This window comes from Microtus oregoni, unplaced genomic scaffold, assembly GCF_018167655.1.
Source record: "Microtus oregoni isolate MIOR12 unplaced genomic scaffold, Mior012 000049F_ref0000343, whole genome shotgun sequence".
NCBI classification, from domain to species: domain Eukaryota; kingdom Metazoa; phylum Chordata; class Mammalia; order Rodentia; family Cricetidae; genus Microtus; species Microtus oregoni.
Genome location: NW_024543223.1, coordinates 2,679,356 through 2,698,687, shown reverse-complemented (window position 1 = coordinate 2,698,687; position 19,332 = coordinate 2,679,356). Strand labels below are relative to the sequence as shown.

Genomic DNA, 19,332 nt, shown 5'->3' with positions numbered 1-19,332 from the left:
AGAGCTTGTGGCAAATTTTTGGGAGAGATTAATAACTACCTCATAAGCAAGATAATTCAACTGGATCCTTCCTCACATTGTACGGGGGAGCCCTTACATTCTTTTTTATTTTTTTAAGCCAATGGCTGGCTGCTTTGCTTTATGAATCTTCAGGCTGAACCCCAATTTCTCTCTCTGAATTTTGTTAATTGTTCTTCAGGCATCAGATCCCATTACAAATGGTTGTGAACCATCATATGGGCGCTGGGAATCGAACTCGGGACTTCTGGAAAAGCAGTCAGTGCTCTTAACCACTGAGCCATCACTCCAGCCCCAAACCCTTACATTCTACTCTGATGCAAAAAATTCAAGGAAGGCAGGTTACAAATCAGAAAATTTAAGTAAAGTGGAAATTAAAGCCCTTATGATTCTGTCCAAAAGTCAGAATTATATGCTTTCCTTGTGGGACTAAGGGATTCCAAAGAACCCCTAGTTACAAATTCACAATATGCAGAAAGAGTTGTTTTGCATAATGAAACAGATTACTTTATACCAGATGGTACAGAATTGACTTTATTATTTATTCAGTTACAAGATACAACCAGGAAGAGGCATCATCCCATATGCACAACACACATCTGACCCCATACGAGTCTGCCAGGCCCTCTGGCACAAGATAATGCAGAAATCAATCAATTATTGATTGGAGGCTGAAGGCCTCACAATTTCATTAAAAAGAATCTTGTCAATAGCAAAGGATTCAAAAGAGACTTTTCTAATACATGGCAACAAGCCAAGGAAATTATAAGGAAATGTCCTACTTGTTCTTTATACAACCAAACACCACTAACTACAGGAAGTAACCCAAAGGGTGCTCAAAGGGATGAAATCTGGCAGACAGACGTATTTCATTTTGTAGAATTTGGAAATTCTAAAATATATAAACCACACCACTGATAACTACTCAGGTTTTCAACGGGTAACTGCTTGGAGTTCAAAAAAGGCTCACTGGGTAACCACACATTTGCTAAAGGTTATGGCCATCATGGGTATACCTGTACACATGAAGACAGGCAATGCTACAATCCTACAGGCCAGGCAGTTATAGAAACAGCAATCAAACTCTAAAGGATATGTTAAATAAACAGAAAGGGATGAAGATAAAGGCTCCCAGAAATAGACTGCATAATGCCTTATTAACTTTGGATTTTCAAAATGTTAATGAGATAGGAACAACAGCAGTGTAGAGACATTGGATAGCAGGAAAAACTTCGAAACTGAATCAGTGAATATACTTTAAAGATGCACTGACCTCAGAATGGAAACCAGGACGTGTGTTACACTGGGGAAAGGGTTTTGCTTTTGTTTCCACAGGAGAAGGAAAGCTATGAATACCATCAAAACTGATAAAGACGAATTTGAACAAGAGACACCTCTTAATGGGAAGAGGTGATAATTCATTAAGCACCAACGCCATTTAATCTAAACTAACCTATAAAACTAACTAATGCTTTTCATTTGATCAGATACAACTTGCCAAAAAGAGAATCTCCCCAAAATTAGGTTTTGTTTCTATCTTTTCAGGAGAATAAAGATATCCAGCTTAAGAATCTGAAGGCCACTAGACAAATGAGACATCTGAAGAAAAAGACCAGTCTTTCAGGAAAAAAAAAAAATGCCTCAAGAAAAAGAGTAAGTTGGCCAATATTATATCACATTTCCAACAGGATAAAATTTCATAATTTTTCATATAATGCAAATGGTCTTTTTGTAATTCCAGTCCAATTAAAGATTAAAGCTGGTTTTGGAGTTGGAGTGTGGTTCTCTTCTTCTCTAAACCCAAGCATGCTAGTTAAAGTAAAATCCAAAATCTCTGTTTCATGTCAGAAGAGACACCTGATATGACACATAAGAAAAACAAATATTTAAAGATTACTTTATTGCTACTAATCTAATAACCCTTTGGTTTTATATTGACTCTTTAACAGCTTTCCTTAAGGTTTAAGATTTATAAGATTTATATATTTTTCTTAAGCTTTTTGTAAGATATTAATGGTCATATAGAGTATTAACTAATTTTTAAAAAAGTTTCATCTACCTTTCTGAACATAATTTCAGGTTTGAGTTTCTATCAGTTTTCTGCAGTGAATGATGAACACACCTAACAGCAATCTTTAAGGTCTCCAAAAGTAGGAGGGGCCCCACAACGACAATTCCTCCAGGACTATCATAACACCACCAAGCTGAAAAACACCACCTAAACATTGGCTCTGGACTACACACTGCTCACAACAATTTTGAGGTGGCTAGCTGAGAAGATCTAGCCTAACTGACTACTCTAGTTAGGACTTCTAAAGCCCTACACTTTCTCATTACACAGAGACTGGACAACAGCTACCTCTCCCAGGACTTGACAATTAACCCAAATTTTTCTTTCCAGGATACCCTAAAGGTGGGTGGGTTGTTGTAGGAGGCCGCTTGTTTGTTCCTGGGTGCTCAGCCCTGAAATAACTACACAGAAACTATAAATCACTGCTTGGCCTATTAGCTCTAGCTTCTTATTGGCTAGCTCTTACATCTTAATTTAACCCATTTTTATTAATCTGTGTATTGTCATGAGACTGGCTTACTGACAAGGTTCCATCCAGCATCTGTCTCTGGTGCGGCTCCATGGCTTCTCCTTGACTCCACCTTCTTCCTCCCAGCATTCAGTTTAGTTTTCCTCACCTAGCTCTGTTCTGCCCTGCTATGCACAAAGCAGTTTCTTTATTCATTAACTAATAAAAGCAAAACATAGACAGAAGGACTTCCCATACCAGTTCTTGGTTTTTCAATAGGTTTATGGATATTTGTCATTGTTTAACGTGGCTGGTTACAAGTTGTTATTGGTTATGGTCAAGAGAAAAGTTGAACAAAGGAATTTTGATTCAGGGTTCTTGTTTTGAAAAGAAAAAAGGGGATGTAGATATGATAGGATAAAAGGGTAGATTATTGAACCTACTCTGATCAGAAAAAAGGGAGGATATGGATATAAAATAAAAAGATAGATCAGCCGGGCGGTGGTGGCGCATGCCTTTAATCCCAGCACTCGGGAGGCAGAGGCAGGCGGATCTCTCGGAGTTCAAGGCCAGCCTGGTCTACAAGAGCTAGTTCCAGGACAGGAACCAAAAGCTACGGAGAAACCCTGTCTCGAAAAATCAAAAAAAAAAAAAAAAAAAAAAGATAGATCATTGACTTTGAAAAAGCAGCTACTAGCTTTAAATTGAATTGGATAAAACTTTTATATATTGTATACAAATTTTGTATATCGATACAAATTTGAGATTGATTTTGTTAGAACATACTGTACATATATTTGTACTCTTGTTCAAGTATCTATACAATTCACTCAAAAGTGTAATGCAAATTTCTAGTCCTTAAAAATTATTATTACCAACTGTTTAGGATAATAAGGAAATTCGGATTAGCAGTTAATCACCTATTATAATCGAACTTGTCACATTAAGTATGTTTTCAAGGTCAAAGATACGTTTTAGATAGACAGATCATCTTCAAACACTTCAGAGATCTACAGAATATAGTATTTAAGATGTTTTAATAACATAGGTTCTTTTTTTTTTTTTATGACAATGAGACATGTCTGCTCCTGGCAGCATCATTCTACTTCGGAGAAGATAATGGACATCAAAGAAACTCCACATGGAACTTACTTTCTTTGTGGCAAAAGTAAGAGTTGTGGGAACTCCTTTAGCCAAAAGCTTTCTAGATACTAGTCCATTTTGGGCATGGTCTAAGGTACTATAAGCTCAGACGAAAAGCATACACAGCCCTGTTTATGTTGAATTTATGTATATGTATATAGCTATTATAGTTATTGTTTATAGTTTTCTTATATTAGTTATGGCATTTTTTAATTTTAGACAAAAAAAGGGTATATAGTGGTATATTGTTTGTGTTTTAATAAATAAAGTTTGCCTGAAGATCAGTGCAAAGCAGTCACACTAGTCAGCCATAAAGGCCAGGCAGTGGGGGACACACCTTTAATCCCAGCAGCCACACTAATCAGTCATAGAGGCAAGGTAAGTTGGTAGTGCACACCTTTAATCCAAGCACTAGAGAGGAATATAAAATAGGAGGATACCGGGCGGTGGTGGCGCACGCCTTTAATCCCAGCACTCGGGAGGCAGAGGCAGGCGGATCTCTGTGAGGCGGATCTTTGGAGGACAAGCTCCAAAGCTACAGAGAAACCCTGTCTAGAAAAAAACTAAAAAAATAAAATAAAATGGGAAGAGACGGGTCTCACTCTCAGTCTCAATCTGAGGATTCTTGGAGGTAGAATCTCCCATTTTTGGACTGAGGTAGAGGTAAGAGCCAGTGGCCGGCTGCTTAGCTTTTCTGATCTTCAGGTTGAATCCCAATATCTGACTCTGGGTTTTTGTTTTGTTTTGATTTGGTGGTTTGGTTTTTTTGAGATAGGGTTTCTCTATAGTGGTGAAGACTGTCCTGGAACTAGCTCTTGTAGATCAGGCTGGCCTCGAACTCAGAGAAATCCACCTGCCTCTGCCTTCCAAGTGCTGAGATTAAAGGCATGTGCCACCATCACCCAGCTGTCTCGGGATTTTTATTATACATGTTACACACTGTTAATTTTATTAAATGACATTATGGTTTTATATAAAATGATCTTATTATGCATAGGAATAAAATATTGTAAGAGGTATAATGTAAGCTAAAATCTAGTCAAAGCAGAGAAAACAAATATGGCAAAATATTACCTGCAAGGGAACCCTGATCGTTCTTTGGGCTGACGAGGGAGGGGGACTTGATTGGGAGAGGGGGAGGAAAATGGGAGGCGGTGGCCGGGAAGAGACAGAAATCTTTAATAAATAAATAAACGGAAAAAAAAAAGATATTACCTGCAAATTCAGACAGTGGACATCCAGGGTTTTTAGTTACCTACTCACTTAGTATTACCTTTGAACACTAAAATACTTTACAATTAAAAAAATAATAATAATTTGGAAGCTGTGATGGTTCGCAACAACAACCCCAGCACCTTGTAGGCAGAAACAAGGAATGTTACAAGTTCAAAACTAGTATGGTCTATATAGTGAGTTTTAGATTAACCAAAGCTAAATAGCGAGACTGTTCAAAACAACAAAAACAAGTAAAAATTCTAAACACAATATGGTATCCTCTATCACAGAATTTGAAAAATACAAGAATAAAAATGATGAAATCTTAAAAAAGTTTTTTAAGTTAAGAAGAAACAACCAATAAAGACACAGCAAAGCACCAAAACATACTTGTAAAAGTCCTCATAGAATCTCCCTTTGTGATCCTGTTGAATTGAAGCTCGGTTTATTTCAGGAAATTCATCTGAAATACAGAAAATTCAAATCATATTGAAAATTGAATTGTACAGTGTTGCTGGATTCCTCTTTTGGGTTGAAGATCCACATCATCAAAATGTAAGCCAGGAGTGGTGGCACATGCCTTTAATCCCAGCACTTGGGAGGCAGAGGCAGGTGGATCTCTCTGGGTCTGAGGCCAGCCTGGTCTACACAAAGTGTTCTAGGAAGGCCAGAGCTACACAATAAGACCCTGTCTCAAAAAAAAACAAAAAACAAAACAAAAAAAAGGAAGTAAATAAACAAGTAAACGAAGATAATTGTATATCTGTTATGTGGGTTTTAGGTGGTCACAATCCACCTATCTTATATAAATTAAGATGTATTATTATTTTCCATTTTACTTGGGATCCCCCCTAGCAAAGATCGGAAAGACAAAAAGTACAAAAGCAAAGAAGATGAAAATTAATTGTTTGAGAAGAAGGTGAGGGACCTAACAGAAAATAACTGGAAGAAACTGGTTGTAGGGGCGTGTACTGGCAGTCTGGCTATTCAGGAGCCTCAGGTAGGAGGTTTGTTTTAAACCAGAAGTTCATGGCCAGCCTGAAAAATATAACAATACCCTGTCTATTAAGAAATGAAAAATTTAGCTGTCTTAATGGCATATACCTCCCAGCACTTGGGAGGCACAGGCAGAAGATCTCTGTGAGCTTGAGGCTAGCCTGATTATATAGTGAGTCCCAGAACAGACAGAATATAGTAAGTCCCTGCCTCAAGGGGGAAAAAACAAAACAGAAGAAATAACAAACAAATAAATAAATACAAATAAAATTTTAAAGTGTAATCAAAATATAGTGCGTTAAAAAGGTCTACCAAAATTGTTTAAATTTTCAAACAAATATATATAATATATGAGAAAAATTTACTCACCAATAGATTTTGCATCATAAAAAGTTCTAGAAAACAGGACCACAGTCACTTCGTGACTACAGTTCTTCTCCTAGGCATGAACACAGAAAAAGGAGGTACAAGTTTATTCTATTTCCTTCACTGTAAAGCAACCTATACACACTAATATCTGCAATCCTAAGAGGCTTAGTGGCTGAGCACTGGGAAGAGAACAGAACACTTGCTGCCAAAAGATTTGTTCTCGCCAGGTTGTGGTCCTTTAATCCCAGCACTCAGAGGCAGAGACGCGCTCTCTGAGTTCGAGGCCAGCCTGATCTACGGAGCGGGTTCCAGGATAGGTTCCAAGGCTACACAGAGAAACCCTATCTCAAAAAAACAAAAACAAATAAACAACAACAGTAAAAGACTTGTTCTCAATTCTGGCTCTTAAGCTTACCACCGTGTAATTTCAGGTAGGTTACTTTAAGTTCTAAGGATGTACAAAAATGCTTGGAAAGCTACAAAAAGAAAGGGTCCTGTCACCCAATTCTTGATTTGACATAAACCTGACCAACTGAATGTTAGAGCTTGATTATATCCCTATCCACTTTTAATTTATTAGAACTGCAAGTTTAAGGAAAAATAACAGTGCCTATAGTGGTCATTTAAAGAACCAAAGATGTCCCTACACATCACCGGATGAGGCCCAGAAGCTTTGGGAAGAGGAAGGAATGCAAGCCAAAATCACAAATTACCTTTTGGATGCAGATGGGAGCTAGTAAGAATAAATTTCCATGAAGTCTTGAGATCAAAATCCTGGGAACAGGGTAATTACTGGTGGACATGACATGTAGCTTGTTTACTGAGCCAACAAACTTGTTTCAGTTCTTGCAGGACTCAACCTCATCTCTCTCAACCACACTAACACAATTCAGCACTTGACATAAAAGAATACAACTTAATGTACCATATGCCACCTTTCATTTTTCCTTGGATATATTGCAAGTGGATAGAAATTCCTGAGTACAAGTCAAAGTACAGGAAGTACACTGCTGGGGAAAAGCAGATCTGAGGCACCAACTGGGGACTGTACTTCACATCCCCCAAATCAAGCATCCTTATCCAACTTTGATGGACATAAAAGTGTCACAGAGACACTTTTTACAGAGAGCAGAGAGTCTCTCAACTCCTGTGGAAAGGAGATAGAGACTACTATCATCTCCACTTTGCAGAAAACCAAGGCTATCTATGACCAAAAAGCTAATTGGAAGAGACCCCTAATTTTAAACTAATTTTGTTTTACTCCAAACTCTGTGACGTTAAATACTGTATATGTCAGGATGATGTTTTCATTGATAGAAAGGTCAAGTGAGCTATAGCCCTAGTTTCCTAAGACTTTAATTGTAAAAAGTTCAATTTATCTTCTTTGTTTTGCATTGTTTTTTGAGACACGATTTCTTGGTATAACAGCTCTGGCTGTCCTGAAACTAGCTCTGTAGACCAGGCTGGCCTCAAACTCAGAGTTCTGCCTGCCTCTGCCTCCCGAGTGCTGGGATTAAAAGCATGTGCCAAGCCAGGAGGCAGGCGGATCTCTGTGAGTTCGAGGCCAGCCTGGTCTACAGACAGAGCTAGTTCCAGGACAGGCTCCAAAGCTACAGAGAAACCCTATCTCGAAAAACCAAAAAAGAACAAAAAAAAAAAAACAAAAAAAAAGCATGCACCACCACCACCCGGCCCAAATACATTCTTTTTCATATAAATATTCAGTTGTCCCAAAATGCATAGAGTATTTTTCCCCTCAAATGGACTTCATTATCCTTGTCTAAAAGCACCAGACTGCAGATGTATGAGTAGTACATGGACTTTAATTCAATTATATTGATCTATGTCTATTCTAATGCCAGTATCACACTAGCACTATTTTGCTGTCTACAAGGAGAAATCAAATTCTTTATCCTTTTACAAGGCTGTTCATTCCAAATTTCTTACAATTACATAGAAACTTGAGGATCAGATTTTTATTTCTATAAAAAAATGTGTAAAGGAATTTGACACAGACACACTATGTTGCAAACTGCTCTGTACATATTTTATTTTGGTCTTGTCATTTTGAGACTTCTGCCTCCCAAATCCTGAGATTACAAGCATGTAATCTCATTGTCTGCATTGTCATTTTAACCCTATTAAGACCAGACATGGTGGGCCATGCCTGTAATTCCAACTATTTGAGAGTTATAGTTTTATAACTATAGTTCCAATATAGCTTTACCAAGATCCCAATCAAAAAACATCAGGAATTTTATCTGTCTGTCTGTCTGTCTGTCTGTCTAGTGTGTATGAGTGTTTTGCCTGGCTGAATGTTGAGTTTTCTAAATGCACATGTACCATACACGTGGGTCCTGAGAACCAAAGGCAGCTCCTATACAAACACAAGCAGTGCTCGTAAGCACTGAGATAGCTCTCTCTCCAGTCACTGATTTCTTTTTTTTTCCTTTATTTTTATTTTTATAGGTATAGGTATTTTGTCAGTATGTATGTCTGTGCACCACATGTGTGCTGAGTCTTTGCCAAAACAATGTATCAGATCCCCCAGGACTGGAATCACAGACAGTTGTAGGTTATCCCCATAGGTACTGAGACTCAAATACAGGGCTTCCGGAAGAGCAGTCAGTACTTTTAAACACTTAGCCATGTCTCTAGCCTCCTACCCTATTTTTTTTTTTTTTAAGATTTACTTCTATTTATATGTGGGTGCCTAGAGTAGCAAAGAAAGCATCCATAATACTGATCTTAGGAAAAAGTTTTCAGTCTTTCACCACTGAGTGCGATCTGTAAAGTCAGCTTTGTTGTTTTTCATAAATACTGTTTATTATGTTGAGGTGATTAGCATAACTTAAATCTCAAGTCCACATTTCAGCTAAAGTAGCTCAAGATAAGGCAAATAGAAAAAACTGCATTCAGAAAACTCAACATTAAGCCAGGTGGTAGCACACGCCTTTAATCCCAGCACTCGGGAGGCAGAGGCAGGCAGATCTCTCGGAGTTCGAGGCCAGCCTGGTCTACAAGAGCTAGTTCCAGGACAGGAACCAAGAGCTACGGAGAAACCCTGTCTCGAAAAATCAAAAAAAAAAAGAAAAAAAGAAAAAAATACAAAATAAAGAAAAACTGAAAAATTAAAAATCTAATGAGTGCTATCTACTTAGATTATAATGTAGAAAAATACATACCTTCCACTTAGTAAACAGGTCAGCAAGGAAACCATTCACAGCTTTCTCAAAGTACAAATCCCCTGAAACAAACAGGGAGAAAAGGGTGAGGATGTCATATTTTTCCTATTCATTTTTGGCTTGAACTATCTCTTCTAAATACAGTAAAGGAATCAGATCAAATAGAAAACAATGGGATCAGCTATATAAATATATACTTATTTATATCTATATTCTATGTGTATATTTTCATATGTATATATAAAGATAGTAAAGGTAGAGTATAAATGTGGTGACACACACCTTTAATCCCAGCACTGGAGGCAGGGGCAGGCGGATCTCTGTAAATTCAAGGCCAGCGTGGTCTACAAAGCAAGTTCTAGCCAGCCAGGGTTACATATTGAGACCCAGTCTCAAAAAAAGGGGGGGGAGCAAAAGGACAAAGTGAAAAATAAATGAAGGAGGGGGCTGCTTGCATACACTAGACAAACTAGACAAAACCCTACCATTGGGTTACATCCTCAATTCTATCAAATTAAATTTAATTATGGAGGTTCAGTGCTTCATTCATTAGCACAGAAAGTACAGTCAAATCTCATAATTACAGAGTCTCAGCTTCAAGGTAAACTCCAAATGTTTAAAAAGGAAGATGACTGGTTAATATGTTGTGTATTTCTAAACTCCAAATATGATGACTTTTATAGCCATGCTTAAAGTGTCTTAGAAGATAATTGGGGGGGGGGGGTGCCAAACCTAATGACCTGTGTTTGATTCCCCAGACCCTCCACAAGAGAAAGAAAACTGATGGGCTGGAGAGATGGCTCAGCGGGTAAGAACATTGCCTGCTCTTCCAAAGGTCCTGAGTTCAATTCCCAGAAACCACATGGTGGCTCACAACCATCTGTAATGGGGTCTGGTGCCCTCTTCTGGCCTGCAGGCACACACACAGACAGAATGTTGTATACATAATAAATAAATATTAAAAAAAAAAAGAAAACTGATTCCTGAAAGATGTAGGTACACATGCTCTCGCTCTCTCGCTCTCTCTCTCTTTCTCTCCTTCTCTCTCTCTCTCTCCCTCTCTCTCTCCAAGTAATGGAAGTTCAACAACAAAATGATTTAGTAAACCCTAGGCATTCATTGTAGTTCCTCCTAGCCATAATTTCCTCACTGATGCACAGCAAGCACTAATTTGCAATAAAAATTTGAACTGTGCAAATCATGAAACTGGTGGGGCAGTCACAGCACCGGTACCTCATAGTAGTTTTAGCATTCTCTGCTCATTATGTCATAATTCAAAGACAATGAAGCTGAAGCAAACTTGTTTTTCTGTGTTTGATAGAGAACTAAGTGAAAGACACCAAGTTGAGGGTAGTTAGTAAATGCCTGCTCATAGGGTAGAAAGATTGTGAATTTGAAGACAGTCTGGGTTATAGAGCAAGATCCTATGAAAGCATAGAAAGTAGAAAAAGAAATTGGTGGTACCTAATCATACTAGAAGTGAAGCTCTGAGAATTCAGGATTTTCATTAATACTTTACGGCACTTCCTGGAATTCATATTCTGCTTCTGCATCTGTCTTTCCAGATATCTACGCAGTTTATATAAATAAAATAGAAGAACTAGTAAGATGGCTCCGTGGATAAAAGCATTTGTTCCCTAGAATCTATGCATGAAATCAAAAAAGAACAGACCCTCTACAAAGCTGTCCTCTGACCTTCATCTGGGAATGTGGGCATACATGAACACACAACATATTAAAAAAGAAAAATGTCTAAAAAAAATAAAATAGCGAAGAACTGTGCAAGGCAGTACATTCTTGAAATCACAGCACTTTGGAGGTAGAAGGAGAATCAGTTCAAGGTTATTCTTGGCTATAGGGTCTCACTATCTAGCTCTGACAGGAATTTGCTGTGTAGACCAGGCTGGTCTTTTTTTTTTTTTTTTTTTTTGGTTTTTCGAGACAGGGTTTCTCTGTGGTTTTGGAGCCTCTCCTGGAACTAGCTCTTGTAGACCAGGCTGGTCTCGAACTCACAGAGATCCGCCTGCCTCTGCCTCCCAAGTGCTGGGATTAAAGGTGTGCGCCCACCACCGCCTGGCCAGACTGGTCTTTAACTCACAGAAATCAACATGCCTCTGTCTCCTGAGTGCTGGGATTAAGCATGCACCTCCACCCCTAAGCTGTATCTCTGTTAGGTAAAGGGCTTGTTTAGCATACACTGACTCCAGGTTTGGTCTCCACCGCACAGCATAAACTGGGCAGAGACATGAACACCTTTAATCATAGCACTTGGGGGACTGAAGCAGGAGAATGGGAAGTTCAAGGCCATCCTCACCTATATGAGACCTTTTCTCAAAAAACAAACAGTAATAGAAAGAACAATGAAAAATGATAATAAAAGAGAACTAAAGAGGTTTGTCAAGAAAGCAGGACACATCTTTAGAGAACTTCAAATGCTTACTATAAAATGATACAGACTTGGGGGAAACCAAAAAATTTTCTCCAGTGGCAGTTACAATCAGTACTTAGGGAACAGTACCATAAATATCAAAATCCCACATTTCACAGCTCATCTGAATAAATATGTAAACCATAGCCGACGTAGAACGGAACACCACCTGTAACAAAAACATAATTGCATTAAAAAGCAAATGATTCATATCCAATTTCAGTTCTACAGAATGAATAGGGTGTCAGAGTCTGCCACATAGTAATACACTCAACATATCTGCCTATATTTAGTCGTTACTATTTAGAGAGAGAGAATGTGTGGTATGTATGTATGTATCCATGTAGTGAACACACGTGGAGGTCAGAGAACAACTTGCAGAGTCAGTCCTCCCCTTCCACTATGTAGGTCTCAGGAACTCAGACTCGGGTTATCAGGGTTGGTGGTAAGCACCTTTACTCACTAAGCCATCTCACTAAGTTATGTAATAACTTACTTAGTGAGTTAATTATGCAATTAAAAATAGTGTACATGCCAGGACATGGCGCACACCTTTAATCCCAGCACTTGGGAGGCAGAGGCAATCAGATCTCCAAGTTCGAAGCCAGCCTGGTCTACAAAACAAGTTCCAGGACAACCAGAGCTGTTATTCAAAGAAACCCTGTCTTGAAAAACAACAACAACAAAACGGCAAAAAAGTGCACACATATTGAAAGCTTAAAAGCTAACATCTACAAGTTCTATAACCTATAACAGCAACCTGCATACAAAATATTCTAGTCAATAGTGGCACAATGTTATAGGAACAACCAACTACCACGGGAGGGGGGCTTTTTGTTTTGTTTAAGGACCACTACATGAGATAGAACCCATACCTGACATCACTAAAGTGGCCAGGATCCTGCAACTAGATATGTCATTGGCCTATGGAAAAAACTATTATTATTCTACTAAAGGAACACAGGAATAAAATGACTCTTGATGATACACTGCTATATCCACAGTTAACAAGCTCACCAATCCTCATCAGAGATGTTTCTTGCAGTAGATAGGCATTAACAGAGACCTACAACTAGACAATGTGCAAAGAGTGAGAGACTCTGGAGCAGTCTTAAATGGGATGCCTTCATCAGCCCCTTCCCTTAGAGCTCAGGACCTATTCGGAAGAAGTGGAAAGATTACAAGAGCCAGATGTGGTGGATGATTCCAAGGAAATCGTGTCTTTCAGATACAACAGCACCAATACACACATGAGCTCACAGAGATTGTAGCAGCACACAGAAGACCTGTAAAAGTCTGTACAGGCTCAAGCAAGCCAGGATCCCAGCAATGCAAGGTGAAAGTGGACATGGTCCCACCCCTAACCAACAAGTTATTTGCAATTGATATCTACTCGCAATGGGAAAATCAGTTTCCTCCAATGAAGTTTAACAGGTATATCAACCATATTCCAGGGAAGGATCCATGCCCAGTAGTAGTGGACCATGGACCAGCACAAAACAAATTCTATGTTTTGTGTGAGTGCTTTTTGTTTAGTTTTGTTTGGGCTTTTTTTTTGTCTTATTGATTTTTTTCATCATTTTGATTTTCATTTTTGTTTTTGAGAGAGAGAAAGAATATAAAGTTGGCAGACAGGGAGGTGAGATGGTTTGGAAAGACTTGAGGGAGGCAGAGAAACCTGATCAAAATATAGTATATAATCTGTCTTGAAGCAAAACAAAATACATTACACAAAAATTTTTTTAAATAAATTATTTATTTTTACTTGCATTGCTGTTTTGTCTGCATGTTTGTCTGTGTGAAGATGTCAGATCTTGGAGTTACATACAGTTGCTCGCTGCCATGTGGGTACTGGGAATGAACCCAGGTCCCCTAGAAGAACAGTCAGGGTGCTCTTAATCACTGGGCCATCTTTCCAGCCCCATTATACAAAGTTTTAACAAAAATAACAATAAACAGAGCAAACTCTGATATGGTGGCTAATGCCTGTAATCCTGTAACTCAGGAAAGTGAGGCAGGAATACAGTCAGTTCAAAGACAACATGGGCTAAATAGCAAAATCCTGTGTAAAAAATCAAACAAAACATTACTACTTGAAGTAAATCTTGGGGTTGGGGTTTTTATTAAAAGAATTCTCTTAACTATGAAGTGGTACTTGGTCCTTTTTTTCCTTTTGGTTTTTTGAGACAGGGTTTCTCTGTGTAGCAGTCCTAGCTGTCCTAGAACTCGCTGTGTAAACCAGAGATCTGCCTGCATCTGCCTCCCTAGTGCTGGGATTAAAAGCATGCGCCCGGCAAAGTGGTACTTCTAAGGGCGAGCTTTACCCATGCGTTCTTTCACTTAGCTGACAGAATGCCCAGTGGTGAACTACCTGTCCAGCATTCAAGAAGCTCTGATACCCAATACTATACAAGACTGAGTGTGTGTGTTGGGGGGGCATGTGTTTACAATCCCAGCACATGGAATGTGGGGACAGGACTGTTGGGAATTAAAGGTGATCCTTGGGTACATAGCCAGCATGGACTACATGAAACCCTACTTCAAAAAACCAGAAGCAAAGGCTGGAGAAATGACGCAGTAGTTAAAGCACCTGATGCTCTTGCAGATGACCCAGGTCAAGTTCTCAGCACCCACATCAAGGCTCACAACTGTCTTTAACTCCAGTACTAGGAGATCCAATGACTTCTTCTGGTCTCCATGGGCATGTACATGGTACACACATATGTATGTGACAGGCAAAACACTCATACACACAGAAATATGGCATAAGGAAATGAAACCAAAAAGGTCACTCTGTAATCTTACCCTGGTCTCTTCACTGATGTAACCACACATGACCTTCTCATTCTTGACCCAGAGCTCACCAGCCTGCGCTCTGAAAGGAGATACACATACAAGTTATTGTTACCACTCTCTTCAGGTGGCTCGCTCGCTGTCTTCTAAGTGGTATGAGCTAGCCTCCTGTGTCTGTCATCTAGGTTCACATGCACTCAAACGTCTGATCAGTTATATCTCTCCAAATAGAGCTCCATGAGCAACTTATCTACGATAAGCAGCTTTCGGGGTCCTGAACACACACAACAGGAGTCCACAGAAAACAAACAGGTCTAGAAACTGGGCCTCTAGAGCACAGAGACCCTCAGAAATAATACACAAATTATCTGAGTACAGATTTTATAGTTTTGACCAATCCTCAAAAAACAAGTGTCGGGCTGGAGAGGTGGCTCAGTGGTTAAGAGCATTGCCTGCTCTTCCAAGGGTCCTGAGTTCAATTCCCGGCAACCACATGGTGGCTCACAACCATCTGTAATGAGGTCTGGTGCCCTCTCCTGGCCTGCAGGGATACACACAGACAGAACATTGTATACATAATAAATAAATAAATATTTAAAAAAAAAAAAAAAAAACAAGTGTCAAGGCAGGGCGGTGGTGGCGCACGCCTTTAATCCCAGCACTCGGGAGGCAGAGGCAGGCGGATCTCTGTGAGTTCGAGACCAGCCTGGTCTACAAGAGCTAGTTCCAGGACAGGCTCCAAAACCACAGAGAAACCCTGTCTCGAAAAACCAAAAAAAAAAAACCAAAAAAAAAAAACAAAACAAGTGTCAATAACAACTGGCTTTTTTTTTTCTTCTGTTTTTTGGGGTTTTTCAAGACAAGATTTCTTAATGTAGCCCTGGCTGACCTGTAACTCACTCTGTAGACCAGGGTGTCCTGGAACTCACAGACATCCACCTGCCTCTGATTCTCAAGTGCTGTGATTAAAGGCGTGCGCCACCCTGCCCAGCAGTTCCTTTCTTCTACTTTCATGGTTCCCCTTCCTAGTTTCATGATTTACAAATACACACTCAAACAGTTTCTGTGACTGAGACACTGTACTTGTCCTTCTAAGTCTAGCTTGTTTTGCTTTACATAAAGTTATCTGAGTTCATGTATTTCCTGCAAAATGTCATGATTTTATCTCATTATTTTGTTTGTTTGGTTTGGTTTTTAGAAACAGGGTTTCTTTGTGTAGCCTTGGTTATCCTAGAAGTCACACTGTAGACCAGGCTGGCCTTGATCTCACAGAAATCCACATGCTTCTGCCTACCAAGTGATGAGATTACGGCATGTGCCACCATCACTTGGCAATTTTATTTTTAGTGGTTCCATCAAAATCCCATTAGGTATGTATGCTATTTTCTTTAGTCATTCATCTGTTGATAGACATATAAGATGACTCCATTTCTTAGCTACTGACTACAGCAACAATACAATTGGATATGCAAGTATGTATGAGTAGGGATTAAGAGTCCTTCAGATAGGAGGGTGACTGGTGGCACATGCCTTTAATCCCAGCGCTTGGGAGGCAGAGGCAAGCAGATCTCTCTGAGTTCAAAGAGAGTCTGGTCTACAGAGCAAGTTCCAGAACAGCTCTGTTACACAGAGAAACCCTGTCTTGCAAAACAGAAAAAAAAAAAAAAAAGGAAACTGAGGTTGGAAAGAAAACTCAGCAGTTAAGAGCACTTGTTGCTCTTACAGAGGACCTGGGCTCAGGTCCCAGTACCCATGTGGTGGCTCACAACTATCCATATCTCCAGTTCCCAGAAATCTTTTGACTTCTGGGAGCACCAGTGTGCATATGGTACACATACACAAATGCAGGGAAAACACACAGACAAACTAAACTTAAAAAATAATTTAAAAAAATAGCCAACTAATTAAAATAAACTGGTATATCCGTACAGCAGAATATCATGGAATCATTACAATATTGCTTACACTGAGCTGTAAATGCACAAGCACTATATATAGCAAACATAGACTACATCGTGAGTTCCAAGCTAATCTAGGCTAATGTAATACTCTGTATCCAAAAAATAAAAATAAATTAAAAAATGGGAATGAAGATTTGTGGCAGAGTACTTTCCCAGCATGTGTGCGGCCATTCCCACCACAAAACAAATAAGACAGTAAAGAAACGGCAACAGTAGGCAGGGAGTGTTTCAGGGCTGGAGCTGTTGGGGGGTACGTGATTGACTAGTATACATGAGGCCCTGGGTTCCAACTCTAGTACTGAAAAAAAACATGGGGGAGAGATTTGAAAAGTCTCTTTTACTAAGATACAGAAACCATTTTAAATACAGTGATAGTGAAGCAGCCCAGGTAGAAGAGCAACGCGTGACAATACTGTGCTGGTTGTTCTATACCTGTAAACAAGTATCCTAATCTGTAAGACCGAAGGTGTGATAACATGTTAACAGTTCCACTTCTAAATTATGTAATTCGCACCTCGTGTTACAGCAGTAATTCTGAAAGCAGCCAGGTGTGGGGCCAGCGCCTGTCTCCTAGCACTAGAGAAGTGAGAGCAGAAGGCTCAGGGGCCAAAAGCCGACGACACTGAAACTGACGCCAGCCTGGCTACGCGAAACCAGGTCCCAACATTACAAAAACAATCCTAAAACTGCCATCACGCACTTTGGTTCTTCTTCACTTGTATCGTGCAGGTTAGCATGTGCAACACTTGTGCCCTTTACTGCAGATTCCCACGGGCCTCAGGTGTCTTATTCAGCTGACTTCCTGCACTAAAGCCCACTTCTGTTTACCATCCAGTAAGCCGAGAATGCCACGATACTTACCTGATGCCAGCAAATTCCACTTTCTGAGTGATATAGGCACAGGTGCTCACCTAAGGGAAGGAGAAAACAAAAGGACTCAACCCATCGGGCCACAGAAAGTCACACACAGTCCTGTGCTCCAATGTGGGTCTCTGTTTCTGTCTCCTTTCATCGCTTGCTGAAGGTTAATATTCAGGAGGATGCCTAGATGTTTTTCTTTGGGTTCTCCTTATTTAGCTTCTCTAGGATCACTAATTATAGGCTCAATGTCCTTGGTTTATGGCTATAAACCAAATATGAGTGAGCAGGAGCAGAAGGAGATAGAGCACGAGCAAGGAACTCAGGACCGCGAGGGGTGCACCCACACACTGAGACAATGGGGATGTTCTACTGGGAACTCACCAAGACCAGCTGGCCTGGGTCTGGAAAAGCCTGGGATAAAACCGGACTCTCTGAACATAGAGGACAATGAGGACTACTGAGAACTCAAGAACAATGGCAATGGGTTTCTGATCCTACTGCACGCACTGGCTTTGTGGGAGCCTAGGCAGTTTGGATGCTCAACTTACTAGACCTGGATGGAGGTGGAGGTTCCTTGGACTTCCCACAGGACAGGGAACCCTGATTGCTTTTCGGGCTGAGGGGGGAGGACTTAATTGGGGGAGGGGGAGGGAAATGGGAGGCGGTGGCGGGGAAGAGACAGAAATCTTTAATAAATAAATAAATTTAAAAAAAAAAAAAAGAAAGTCACACACAAGAGCTCCTCTTGGCTTTAAAATCTCCTCCAACAACAAAATGCTGGGCATGGTGGTGCACGCCCTAATCCCAGCATTCGGGAGGTAGAGACAGGTGGATCTCAGTGAGTTTGAGGCCAGCTTGGTTCCAGGACAGACTCCAAAGCTACACAGAGAAACTTTGTCTTGCAAAAAAAAAAAAAAAAAATACTAAAGAGTTTTCAGTACAGGGTTACAATTCTGATGAAGTAGGCATTTTAAATAGAAAAGGTTCGGGCTGGAGAGATGGCTCAGAGGTTAAGAGCATTGCCTGCTCTTCCAAAGGTCCTGAGTTCAATTCCCAGCAACCACATGGTGGCTCACAACCATCTATAATGGGGTCTGGTGCCTTCTTCTGGCCTGCAGGCTTACACACAGAATATTGTATACATAATAAATAAATATTTTTTAAAAAATAAATAAATAAATAAATAAATAGAAAAGGTTCAATAAAAATAAGTAAGTGGGTCTGATGGTACATGTCTTTGGTTCCAACACTCAGAAGGCAGAGGCAGAATTGTCAGTTCCAGGGTAGCATTGATTACACAGCATGTTCTAGGCCAGCCAAGTCCACATACTGAGACCCTTCTCAAAAGCGGGATGAGGAGTGGGGATGGGGTTGAAAGAGTGCTCTTACAGAGGAACAGGTTTGGTTCCCAGCACTCACAGGGAAGCTCAGTCTGTAACTCCCGTTCTAGAGGATTCACTATGCTCTTCTGACTGGTAAAAGCACTAGGTATGCATATAGCCATACACACAAAAATAAAAAAGAAAATAGAAAAGGATATAGCCAAATATGTACAGTAACTACTTGTGGATGCTAGAATAAGAAGGTATTTGAATGGCTCTAAATTTATATGATAAACAAGGACAATCCATGTCACAGAAAAGACAATATGCTGGTTTTTAAAAGACCATATCTTACCAAACTCTTCTTCAGTCGCCACATATCCCCACGGCCAATGTACTGATCCTTAAAAGTCAATTCCACTAGGTCAAGAGTCACATCCTAAAAGAGGATAATCACACTTTTGTATTCCTTTGTCACACTTTATAGTCAAAATATGATATCCACACACTGAAAAAAAAGTG

The 19,332-nt window shown here is 39.8% G+C and overlaps 1 protein-coding gene across 15 annotated transcripts in view; it reads right to left on the bottom strand.

Annotated features, from left to right (window-relative positions):
• Nucleotides 1-19,332, bottom strand: part of LOC121436441 (GATOR complex protein DEPDC5) — a 125,428-nt gene that overhangs the window by 91,211 nt on the left and 14,885 nt on the right. For all 15 annotated transcript variants that reach the window (XM_041636337.1, XM_041636336.1, XM_041636351.1 and 12 more), the window contains exons 6-12: nucleotides 19,166-19,249; nucleotides 17,489-17,538; nucleotides 14,679-14,748; nucleotides 11,964-12,042; nucleotides 9,446-9,507; nucleotides 6,261-6,330; nucleotides 5,286-5,358 (exon numbers count right to left, since the gene is read on the bottom strand). In XM_041636337.1, the coding sequence (XP_041492271.1) occupies nucleotides 5,286-5,358; nucleotides 6,261-6,330; nucleotides 9,446-9,507; nucleotides 11,964-12,042; nucleotides 14,679-14,748; nucleotides 17,489-17,538; nucleotides 19,166-19,249 (488 nt within the window). The remainder of the gene's footprint in view (nucleotides 1-5,285; nucleotides 5,359-6,260; nucleotides 6,331-9,445; nucleotides 9,508-11,963; nucleotides 12,043-14,678; nucleotides 14,749-17,488; nucleotides 17,539-19,165; nucleotides 19,250-19,332) is intronic.